At 35.3% G+C, this 13,167-nt stretch overlaps 1 protein-coding gene across 2 annotated transcripts in view; it reads right to left on the reverse strand.

Annotated features, from left to right (window-relative positions):
• Positions 1-6,874: 6,874 nt before the first annotated feature.
• SLC38A4 (solute carrier family 38 member 4) overlaps positions 6,875-13,167 on the reverse strand; it is a 248,378-nt gene continuing 242,085 nt past the window's right edge. Inside the window, exons 11-15 of one of the 2 annotated variants that reach the window (XM_081958398.1) lie at positions 13,001-13,101; positions 12,411-12,535; positions 10,738-10,882; positions 8,663-8,760; positions 6,875-8,574 (exon numbers count right to left, since the gene is read on the reverse strand). In XM_081958398.1, coding sequence (XP_081814524.1) covers positions 8,473-8,574; positions 8,663-8,760; positions 10,738-10,882; positions 12,411-12,535; positions 13,001-13,101 — 571 coding nt within the window. In that variant the 3' untranslated portion in view covers positions 6,875-8,472. The remainder of the gene's footprint in view (positions 8,575-8,662; positions 8,761-10,737; positions 10,883-12,410; positions 12,536-13,000; positions 13,102-13,167) is intronic. The other variant, XM_081958397.1, reaches the window with a different exon arrangement.

The following is a 13,167-nucleotide window of genomic DNA, read 5'->3' on the forward strand; positions in this document are numbered from 1 at the left end:
CATCCCAGGCAGTGATATCCGGTGGGGTCTGTACTACGTCCCATAGTCCTTCACTACGCAATAGCAAACTATATTTTACAGACCAGGATACGTAGTTTTTGCCATCCAGCTGGGTGACCAACGATAAATTCAGAGTTTGGCCTTGTGCCATTGTCCCAGGTATATCTGACTAACCAGATATATGCAAAACTATAACATGTGTAGCAACTCCACTCTCGTAATGCTGCAGCTAGCACTCTGGATACAATGGGTACACTGGGTATTCTGGGCCCATAACCAGTGTTAGGGGTATCTCCGTTGGGAGACAGAAAATAGCGCAGCATAATGTACAGCTAGAGAGAAATAATGTTGCTAGTAGAAAAAACACACGAATAGAGTTTCAGACACTACTAGTAAAAAACAAGTAGCTTTACTACCAATGATTGCTTCACAAGTAGTGATAGTAGATATATGTCCAAACACAATTCAAAGAACAACAAATTGTTTACAGTCGCAGTTCACATTCCAGTCATCAAGTGAGCAAGTAGTTACCAAGCATAGGACAAGCAGAGAGAGAGAGAGAGTGAGCTCTCCTGACTCCCTCTTATTGTAGAGTTAATTACAGCTGATAAGTACATTCACCCATTTAAAGCAACAACAACCATTTGTTATTGTATATAGATAGAATGTGAAGAATGTGGGTTAGACAGCATCACCACCAGATGGATTCGTAACTGGCTGACCAACCGCACTCAACGTGTAGTTCTCAATGGAACTGCATCTACATGGAGGGAAGTATGCAGTGGAGTACCCCAAGGCTCTGTTTTAGGCCCAGTACTCTTCAACATCTTCATCAATGATTTGGATGAGGGAATAAATGGGGAACTCATCAAATTTGCAGATGATACCAAGCTGGCAGGAATAGCCAACACTCCAGAAGATAGGCTAAAGATACAGAAGGATCTTGACAAACTTGAACATTGGGCACTATCTAATAAAATGAAATTCAATGGTGAAAAGAGTAAGGTTCTACATTTAGGCAACAAAAATGGAATGCACAGGTACAGTATAGGCGATACCTTGCTCAGTAGTAGTAACTGTGAAAGGGATCTTGGAGTCCTAGTGGACAACCATTTAAATATGAGACAGCACTGTGCAGCAGCTGCCAAAAAAGCCAACACAGTTCTAGGCTGCATCAACAGAGGGATAGAATCAAGATCATGTGAAGTGTTAATACCACTTTATAATGCCTTGGTAAGGCCACACTTGGAATACTGCATTCAGTTCTGGTCGCCACGATATAAAAAAGATGTGGAGACTCTAGAAAGAGTGCAGAGAAGAGCAACAGAGATGATTAGGGGACTGGAGACTAAAACATATGAAGAACGGTTGCAGGAACTGGGTATGTTTAGCTTAAGAGGAAGAAGGACTAGGGGAGACATGATAGCAGTGTTCCAATATCTCAGGGGTTGCCACAAAGAAGAGGAAGTCAAACTATTCTCCAAGGCACCTGAGGGTAGAACAAGAAGCAATGGGTGGAAACTAATCAAGGAGAGAAGCAACTTAGAACTGAGGAGAAATTTCCTGACAGTGAGAACAATTAATCAGTGGAACAGTTTGCCTCCAGAAGTTGTGAATGCCCCAACACTGGAAGTCTTTAAGAAGATGTTGGATAGCCATTTGTCTGAAACAGTATAGGGTTTCCTGCCTAGGCAGGGGGTTGGACTAGAAGACCTCCAAGGTCCCTTCCAACTCTACTATTGTATTGTATTGATATATGTTGCCTACCCAACACTAGGAGTATACTCCCAACAACAACAACAACAACAACAACAACAACAACAATAATAATAATAATTCTCCGACGTTACCTTAACAGTTTCTAGGTCCTTGGTTAGGACTCGAGCTGTTGAGCTACCAACCAGCCCCAAAGGCTGTGAATCTCACCAAAGATTAACATCATCATCATCATCATCATCATCATCATCATCATCATCATCATAAATGAAACAATGGAGAACTGAGTTGGCAGTAGGGAATGAGAACTACGGAATGGTTAATATCAAGCGAAGAATTTTCCAGGGTGATTCACTTTCACCTCTTCTCTTCATCATCGCGATGATCCCACTATCAGTAATCTTTAAAAAAATGAAATTAGGCTACCAAACAGCCAAAGAAGCTGATAAAATTTCACATTTATTATATATGGATGATTTGAAACTCTATGGAAAGTCAGAAATAGAAATCCAATCACTGACAAACACAGTCCGAGTATTCAGCATCAATATTTCAATGCAGTTTGGCATGGAAAAATGCGCCACTGTATCCATAAAAAGGGGCAAAATCACTACATGTGAGGGAATTGAAATGCCCAATGGCCAACTAATTAAATGCAACGAAAATGAAGCCTACAAATACTTAGGCATTTTGCAGTTGGATAACATCAAACATGGAGAAGTAAAAACTATTGTCAGGAGAGAGTACACTAACAGAGTTAGGAAAATTTTGAAATCTAAATTAAATGGTGAAAATACAATCAAGGCCATAAATACCTGGGCAATACCAGTTATAAGATACACAGCTGGTATAGTTAACTGGACACAAGCTGATTTGGACATTTTGGACCGAAAAACCAGGAAACTAATGACAATGCACTACAGTTTACATCCACACGGTGACACTGATAGACTATACCTGCCCCAAAAATCAGGTGGCAGAGGATTATTACAAGTGAAGCAAATAGTTGAAGAAGAAAAACATGCACTGGCTGATTATTTAAAAGAAAGTCAAGAACATCTATTAATCGAAGTAAAGAACAAAAATCTATTGAAGGCCCAACAGATGAAACAAGAATACAGAAAAGATATGATAAAATCAAGAATGGAGAGTTGGCAGAACAAAGCATTACATGGTCAATTTCTGGAAAAAATAAAAGATAAAGTGGACAGTAAAAAAACTTGGTTATGGTTAACAACAGGTACATTAAAGAAAGAAACAGAGTCACTAATCCTGGCTGCACAAGAACAAGCTATCCGCACAAATGCCATTAAGGCCAAAATCGAAAAATCCTCTGATGATGCCAAATGCAGACTCTGCAAAGAAGTTGATGAAACTGTTGACCACATACTCAGCTGCTGTAAAAAAATCGCACAGACTGACTATAAAATGCAGCACAATTCAGTGGCACAAATGATCCACTGGAATTTGTGCAAAAATTATAATATTAAAACAGCAACAAACTGGTGGGAACATAAGCCTGAAAAAGTCATCGAGGGTCAGATGGTCAAGTTCTTGTGGGATTTTCGCATACAAACGGATAAAATACTGGCGCATAATATACCAGACATCACACTGGTTGAGAAAAATAAGGTTACAATCATAGACATCGCAATACCAGGTGATAGCAGGGTTGCCGAGAAGGAATATGAAAAAATCGCGAAATACCAGGACTTAAAAATCGAAATCCAACTATTATGGCACAAACCAGCAGTGGTAATTCCAGCAGTGGTAATTCCAGTGGTAATCGGCACACTGGGTGCTATTCCAAAAACACTGGAATTACATTTAAAACAGTTAAAAATTGACAAAATCACCATCAGTCAAATGCAAAAGGCCGCACTGCTTGGATCCGCACACATATTACGAAAATACGTTACGACGTCCTAGGCCCCTGGGTGGGGCCCGACTAGTAATTAATGCCAAATCCGGCGAAACAACTGGCCGCTGTGATACAATTCTGTTGATGCAATACTAATAATACTAATAATACTAATAATACAATACTAATAATACTAATAATACTAATAATACTAATAATACTAATACTAATAATACTAATAATACTAATAATACTAATAATACTAATAATACTAATAATACTAATAATACTAATAATACTAATAATACTAATAATACTAATAATACTAATACTAATAATACTAATACTAATAATACTAATACTAATAATACTAATAATACTACTAATAATAATAATACCGGAAAACATGCAAACTTTTGAATATGTACCACGCTTTACATCTACGAAGTGACATTGACTGGTTGTACCTGCCAAGAAAAATAGGGAGCAGGGAGCTATTGCAAATCCATCAAACTGTAGACGAAGAAAAATGGAGTTTGAATGTGAACCAAAGCACAGAAAAATTGCTGCAGGCTGTGAAAACGGAGAACAGCATAAAAACAACAGAAACAAAGGCAGAGTATAAGGAAAAACAGCTGGATGACAGATTAAATAGATGGAAAACCAAAAGCTTTGCATGGACAGTACTTGAAAAACAGTGAAGGAAAATGTGATGACAACTTGACATGGACATGGCTTAAGATGGGAACTATCAAGAAAGAAACGGAAGGTTTAATACTGGCTGCTCAAAAATAAGCACTACACACTAATGCCATGAAAGTGAAGATACAAAAATCCACTGACAACCTAAACTGCCAACTTTGCAATAACAAAGTTGAAACTGTATCACATTTAATATGTGAATGCAGCAAAATCGCACAAACTGATTACAAAGCTAGAAATGCCCGAGTTGCTAAATTAATCCACTGGTCATTATGTAAAAAATATGATTTACCTGTATCCAGAAAGTCATGGGAACATTAAGTGGAAAAGGTGAAGATCTTGTGGGACTTTCGAATACAAACAGATCATTATTTGGAGCACAACATGCCAGATATCATAGTTGTAGAGGGCTGAAGTGTACAGTTTATTGATATCTCTGTTCTAGGAGATGCCAGAGTCGAAGAAAAAGAACTAGAAAAAGTAATGAAATATCACGACCTGGCCATCGAAACTACATGGCTATGGATGAAGCACGTAACAGTGATATCCATTGTCTTCGGGGCACTTGGCACTATTCCAAGAATTTTACAAGATACATCAATAAATTGCAGCTTCCTGCAATAACACCAGCGGAACTGCAAAAAACTGTGCTACTTAGATCATCTTATATTTTAAGAAGGTATTTGGTTGATACCTAGGATGCTGGCAGCAAACCGTATCAACCATTAGCACCAGTCAATGGTATTTGTGATGCATTTTTGAATGTTCAGTTGGCTGAGTTTCATGTTTAATGAATAAAAGAGTTCATCATCATCCAGTTCAATTTGCATCTTTCATTTTAATAATGTTGGAAAAATGCTGTTGGGAATAATTCTGCATAAAAAAACTGGATGATAAGAAAAGAATTTTATTATAAAAAATAAAATAAAAAAGGCAGTTTGCAATGTGCGGTGGGTCTCAGCGAGATTTCAACAGGAAGTTCTAAGCCAAAAACCACACCACTGAATTCAAAAGCAAGACATTTTATACACAACCCCTAACACAACGCCCCATTCCCTCCTATTTGGTCCCATTGGATAGGTTCTCTGGGGTTACAACTAATCTGAGGCATCTATTAAGAATACATTAACCCTCTTCCCACCCCTTCCTGGCTACGTTTTAGCATGACTAATTTCCAATGGTTGACAATACAAAGGATTTTATTTTTGAATTTCATTGTTCCCTACAATGCTAATGTGCCCTATTATTGTGCCCTATTGTGAAACTGCTCTTTTGGAGTCTTCATTCTTAAATAAAATATATGGGGCAAAATTTTATACAGTTGTATACCTTGCAATAAAATTCTAGCTTTACCAAAAATTAGTAAACTGTTCATTTCTGCATTTCCCAGTGCTAAAAATGTTATTCAGTAGTAATGGTCCAATATGCACATTTAAAGATATTGGTTTCAGACTATTAGAAAATACAACATTGTATCTTCTTTTAAAATAGTCCTCTTAATAAGATAATATAAATAACCCACAATTATGTATTTTATACATCATTGCTTTCAGTGTTGGAGGCACAAACATACTTAAATTTCTGGAAAGCAAAATTCAGCAGAATTTTAATTCTTCTTCTTCTTCTTCTTCTTCTTCTTCTTCTTCTTCTTCTTCTTCTTCTTCTTCTTCTTCTTCTTCTTCTTCTTCTTCTTCTTCATCATCATCATCATCATCATCATCATCATCACCACCACCACCATTGTCTATCCACTGCAGAATGAAGGCCTCTTCCACCTGTTTCCAACCTATAGTCCTGAACTTTTTTTGCCAATACTTGCTGATGTCATTGATCCATCTTGTTTTAGTTCTCTTTCATGGACACTTTTTATCAAGTGGGATCCATTTTATGACTGCCTTGGTCCACCTGCCATCAGTTCCTCTTGCTATGTGACCAGCCCATTTCTATTTCAATTCTTTTACTCTCTTGATGATATCATATACTTTGAGTTGTTCTCAAATCTATGTGCAGGACTACTATGTTGTCTTGTAATGCAGAGCATGTATCTTCCCATGGCTCTTTGCACCACTCGTAGCTTTTGTATCAGCTATGAGGTTAGTCTCCATGTTTTACTGGCATATTTTAGAGCAGATAGCACACACTGATTGAAAACTTTTCTCTTTAGATATAGGGAGAAGTTGTTCTTGAAAATTATGCTTAGCTTGCCAAATGCATGCCAACCACATTTAACACACTGTTCAATTCCTCTTATTTCACAGCACACGATCCCCTAAATTAAAAAAATAATAAAGGAAATAGGGGATCATTTGCTTTGAAATGTAACAAACCTTTGCCGAGAGATCAGTTTGGTCTTGAATAAGACAATACAACATACTGGGAATGATGGGAAATAGATAACCCTAACAATATAAAATCTCAGTAATTTATTTATCTGTATAAACAGGGATCTAACAGGGATTAATACTGTAAAAGCTTCTGTTTTTCATATCAGAGTATCTAGAAAATATGTCACTTATGACTGAAGTCATAATCAGTAGCACAATAGGTGTGGAAAATAAATGTGAACCCTGAAACCAAATTGCAGGTGTAGTTTATGTAGTTCAAAATAGTACAGCACTTTGTACAATAGATCAATAAAAATAAATCTTTCATCCTTTAATTTTATTTTCATTTATTGTAGTAACATTTGATGTTTCATTTTATTTAGGTATTATTCTGGGCTTTTCAGAAGTTTCTAACAATGTATTGGAGAAATGAAGCTTTTAGAGCTCATTGAAACAGTGCTGCATCTAAGTAGCATCACGCTTGGGAATATTAAAGCAACAACTACCCAAACTTACTGCATATATAAAAATCAAAGCATTAAACCATACAGGAACTTTTGATAAAGAAATATCTACATAAATAATTACAGTATATAGAACAAATACACCAATACTTATAATATGCTGTACTGTCTATATTATCAAATACAAATGCAACAATACTAGCTGGTGTGCTTTCACAGTCTATGTGATTGTGCTAAATCAGTTTGAACTACTGTGGAAGACAAATTATAAACCAAGTTCCAGTTTCGTAAATAAGATCAAAACAAAATTACATGTGCAGGATCAGTTTGATAAATGTTATATATACTTGTCATAGGAATCCCACTAGAATCAGCCTCTTTTTGCATATGAGTCCATTCCATTTGTCATGATTAGACATCCTTATTATGCAATTATTGACATCATATTGAAGATTAATCTATTAGCCATAAGAAGCAGAGAAACTCACTATAAAAACTTTTAAATTTATTGGTGGGACAGAGAGTGCTCATTTTTGACAACATAATACAATCATAAAAGTATACTTTGGTAGTAGTAAACAGTAGGAACAGCTTTGGCTGGCTAAGATTTAATTTATCTTTTGAGTACAGTTCCATAAATTGGAGAATTCTGATAGTCATTTTAAACTATCCAAAGGCCTAAATACTCTCTCTAAACCACAGCTGCAGAGAAAAGGGCCCTTTTTCATCCCACAGCAGCAGTCAATCTTTGTAATAAACAATATTATTAAAAGTTAGCATAATAAAGAATTTATCATATTTGCTCACTTTCTGTAGTGGGCACTCTGATAACTAATGTAAGTTATTGATGAGTAAGTGAAATGCTTTCAGAAATTGATGCTGTTTTTACATCTTGTTTTGAGTGTATTTATTAAAGTTATAGTTAGTCATTTAAAATAATATTAGTTTCATTTTTCTTTATGTACATACATTATATGTACTGAGTATGTATATACACACACACACACACACACAAATGATCTTCACTTCTGGACAACTTTTTTTTCTAGTTTCTAGAAATAGTTTCTAGAAATAGAAGCTATCTAAACCAAAGTAAGGTAACAGTCTTTGTGGGTACTATATACATAATTAGATCCAGGCATCTTCACAATTCACATTTTTATTCCGTCCTGGTCCAAAAAAAAAGGACACATGTGATAATGCATAAATAACCATCCTTCACCAACGTGAGATTTAATCCATTTTAGGTCTATTTAGTGGTATTAACAAAGACTTTGGAATCTTGCCATTTACTAGAAGTAATGTCCTCTTCTATAGTCAAAAGTCTTTTGTTTGTTTGCTTGCACATGGCTAATGAAATTCAACCACTTCGATGGCAAAGAAAAACAAACAATTTCCTTCCAAATTAATGCTGATTGGAATGTGAAGAGTTGTAAATCCAATCCAAGAGAATTAGAGTTATGCTCCCAAACATAAAGATTATGCCAACAATGAGGAAAATCAGGGCCTGTAATTGGGAAAGTATAGTAAAAACAATTAATTAGTAGGAAAAGCTACAACATAGCTCAATAATTGAAAAAGTCTGAATGACTCACTCCAATCTTTTGAGGTGACCTCAAAGGCTCTTTTTTGACAATCCGAAGATAAAAGGCAGCAGGCAAAATGAAAATCAGCATTGTTGCAGCAGAGGCACCTACAGTAGGAAACATAGTCTTACTGTTTGGGAAATGAAAGCAAGCTAAAAGGCTTAAAAAAGAGAGGCTTATTACTGTTAATTTCTCTCCAAAGCACAGTAACATATACACTTTCATGCAATTTATATGCCAATGTTTTCTCTCTGCAAAGGTAAGGGCTGAATCTAGTTAGGTGGTAACTAGCACTTATATGCTAAAGTTGGCTATTATATAAACATGTCTGTCATCCAACACTACCATGCAAACCATCAATTCTCCATTGATTCAAAAATCAAATACTTTAAAGTTTGCAGCAGTGTTTTTCAATCTCAGCAACTTTAGTGCTGGTTGAAGAATTCTGGGAGTGAAATCCACACATCTTAAAGTTGCTGAAACACTGCTGTGAAACACAGTAGTATTTAAATACTTTGTCCTACATATCAGAAGATAAATTATTGTGTGCATGTCTCTTAATTCTTATCTATAATAAAAGTCTAATTTATCTGATCTATCTTAATGTTTCCTGCCTATACTCAATTAGATGGTTCATTGTTTGGAGAGGTGAAATTTATAGCTTGCCAACTTCTGGGCTGTAGTTTGACAAGATAACTACTCCAATTTTGGAGGTTCTAAATTACAAGCTCTGTAACAAACACTTGCATACAACCTTCATCTATTTCACTTAAATTAGATCCCTTGAACATTTCTTCTCAAATGCTAGGTAAGAAACAATTCCTCTCCTGTAGCCCAGGAGACCTAATACTAAATTTGAATTTTCAATGTTATAATTGTTGCTCCAATCCTACTGATTGCAGCAACTAAAATTACTGTTTTCTGAACATGCATTTTAAATATTACATTATCAGGTATCTAGTAAATTCTATTGCCTGAAGTTAAACATGTCCAATGAGAATCTTCTATTACAATAACTGACATTTCTATGAATGCATCTATGGGTCTATTTTTCTATTAGAAATATTTCTTACAATGGAGAAAATTCTAGAATTAGACTTTTTCTTGTGAATTGCTATCTATTTGTTCAAAATTGTAGTCTGCGTTTCAACAAATATTTCCCAAAGTAGATTGTAGTGACAGGAAAATAACAATGCCTATAAATACCAAAGCCAAAACACAATGAGGAATTAAAATGCAACAATAAACACTTTTAAACTTTACAAATGATATGCTAGAAAAGAAGAAAGGCTCTGATAATATATTTCAAAAAGTCATCTGGTTTTATAATCTAGAACACTAGGAGTCTACTCATTCCTCCCTCCTGTAAAATTATTCCCATTATTATCCAAACACCTGATCAATTGTGGAAACAATTAAAAGTCTTCATCCTGAAATCTAAAAATCTAGCCCCAATCTAGAAATTTTGTGTGGATTCTTCTCTGGATTGGCATCTGAACAAGAGGAGGATGTTTCACTTCCTCTATGCAAAAATAATTATCTGAAAGGCTCCTAGTTGTTATAAGAAATAAAAGCATGGGTGACCATAGGGGTGGATAGAAAAAAAATCAAGATGGCTACCTTTACTTTACAATTGAAGAACTGTTCCTTTCTAGATAATGCACTATTTCACTGTGATGCATGAACAAATGGGTGGTGCTTTGGTTAAATAGTTATGGCTGTTATTTTAACATTTTTGATTCCTATGTTATAAGTACACCAAGATGGAAAGATGTAATCTTATCTACCTTTCTGTATTAAAAACAGCTTTCTGAGCTTGGTTGTTTTGCACTGATGATGTTACCTAGTTTGGTAATGAAATGTCTGCAAGAAAACAACCAATCTCCAAAAGCACCAACAACCCCTCAGTTCAACCCCAAGCTATAAGTATTCCCTTCTATTGAAAAAAAACTTCTCAGAGTCCACAATAATTTAGCAGGAATTCTAGATCCAGCATATACAGGTTAGAGAAAGGAGTTTTGCCAAAAATGAACATGTCAATATTCTTTATTTAAAACAATGAGAGCAAGAGAAAGCATTCATACCTATGAATCCAAAGATGTCCTTAATAGTAGGGACAAAAATGACTAAAAGGTTATTAAATATAAGAATAATAATAGCAATCAGGAAGTGTCTTATCCAACTGAAAGGTCTTCTGGGGAACAAGAGTGTGGTAAGAGATGTACGAATCTATAAAAAAACAACAGTATATTTTAGTTTTATTATGCCCTTTAAACATTTTGTCGCAAGAAATGTTCATTTTACATCTTTGTAAATATGCCCTTTTTAACCCGAGGTTTTATAAATAAAAAAAATGTGCTTTTATACAGAATATCTAATGTTAAAAATAATACAAAAGTATCAAAAATAAGTTCTACTTATTACCCTGTTTCCCCGAAAATAAGACCTCCCCACATAATAAGTCCAATTAGCCTTTTGAGCGCATGCTCTAAAATAAGACCTCCCCTGAAAATAAGCCCTCCCTGAAAATACTGCAGCACAGCAGCAGCCATGAGGTGACCATGCTCGCTGCCTCCTGTACCTCAAAAATAATAAGACCTCCCCGAAAATAAGGCCATGCGCTTATTTCGGGGGTCAAAAGAAAATAAGACCCTGTCTTCTTTTCAGGGAGACATGGTAGTTCTAATTATTAAAAAAGATACTGATGAAACCTGACTTGGATAAGGATGTTAGCATAGTTATCAGTGAAATCCATAAAGGAAATATCTTATTCATAAGCATCTCAGGATATTCACTTTATAGTTACAGTAATCAAATTTATAGAATTTCTTCTTTTACTAAAGCAAGGACTTTTGCTTGTTCTATATGTCTATTAAATATAATTTCACTCTATCACTCCATCTACAAGAGACATCTGGAAAAATAAATGTGGATATATGATTCTGTTTGGCCTGCTCTGCAAATATCTGAAGCCTGGACAGCATTTCTATAGCAGCTATGTAGATATAGGGATAAGTACTAGGTAAAAGGTTAATAGCTGCTCCAGTGGCCAACATTACGGTGAAGTCGCTTGACTTGTTAAAAGGGGAAAAAAAGTCTTGTGTGCATATGCCAAACATGAAAAAATAGCATCAGCCTGGAGTTTGTAAAAAAAATCAGCAGCTATTTTCTCACTGATTTTAGTACCATGGAGACTGTTCCTTTAGATTATAAATTTTTCCATAAGCATTTCTTCCATAAACAGTATGTAAAACTCAAGGCTGATCTTAGTTTAGTCAAAATAGTAGCACCCATAGATAATAACAAAATATATTTCCCTAAATGGGATTTTAGGGGGGAAACACAACAATGGAAGAATATCCCCTTGTAAGAGAAGATAATGTGCTTATGGTAATGTAATGCTTAGTATATTTTTCAGAATGGAGTATCTTGGAAGAGGCTATAGCTGGCTACCGTATTAAACGAAACGATGAGTCTTGAGTTCTCTGGTGATCGGAGCAATTTATTTAATAGATCAAGATCATTAATTCAATTCCTGAAGTAATTTTTAAAATCTAAAATAGCCCCTTTAAATGCTTAAATTTACCTTTCTAGATTTTTGTCTGTAATATTCTATAAGGTTTTTAATGTCATGTCACATTGTCATAAAAAAACCCAGACCTATTTTACACGAATTTCTTGAAGTAAATTACAAGAGGGTGTGGAGGAAGAGCACAATCATGGATGGGCTGCTTAAAGTTTGCTTAAAATGACTTACTGGAAATAAGACTATTGGTACAGTGAGTGTCACAGCCACAAGAACTGCAAGACGAACCATCAAGAGTAGAGTGTCAAAGGTGTAAACCTTCCTATATGTATGAAGCAACTCATCTTCTACTTCACCTGATAAAAAAGAACATCCTCTATAAGTTTTCTCAAGCAACTTCATCATTACGTGGTATACCTTCACTTTGAACAGTTTGGAATGAATAAACAGCAAAAATCCCGACATGGAGACTAATTTGCAATATGTTCATCATTAGGGCAGTTAAGCAGAATTCAGTTATCTTTTCCCTGCTTTAGGGATTAACTATGGTAGAAGAGAATCAAACAATACCTTGATTTTAGCATATGAAGTTGATATATTAAATTGCTCAGGTAAAATAACATTCCTTACTGTGCACAATTATTTTATAGATAGCAAAGTAAAGCTGTTTTTTTTAAAATAAAACAGCAACAACAACCCACTGAAGGGAAATAGCTATTACGAGGATTATTCAGAATCTGTTTCCTTGCAAACAGATTCTGAATAATATGAAACCTGAACAGATACTGTATGTTGAGCATTTCAGATCAGCTTAAACTCACCATAGAAAGTAAGATAGCCAAAAAGGGCAGCGAGGAGGTACATGATGAGCATTCCCATGATGGAGACATTGGAAACATTTTGCATCCGTTTTCGAGATCGGCTGAGAAGAATATAGCAATGGACAGTTAATTACTAGTAGGATTATTTTATTCAAGTAGCTTTCTAT

The sequence above is a fragment of the Natrix helvetica genome, assembly GCF_964273705.1.
Source record: "Natrix helvetica genome assembly, chromosome: 6".
Lineage (NCBI taxonomy): Eukaryota > Metazoa > Chordata > Lepidosauria > Squamata > Natricidae > Natrix > Natrix helvetica.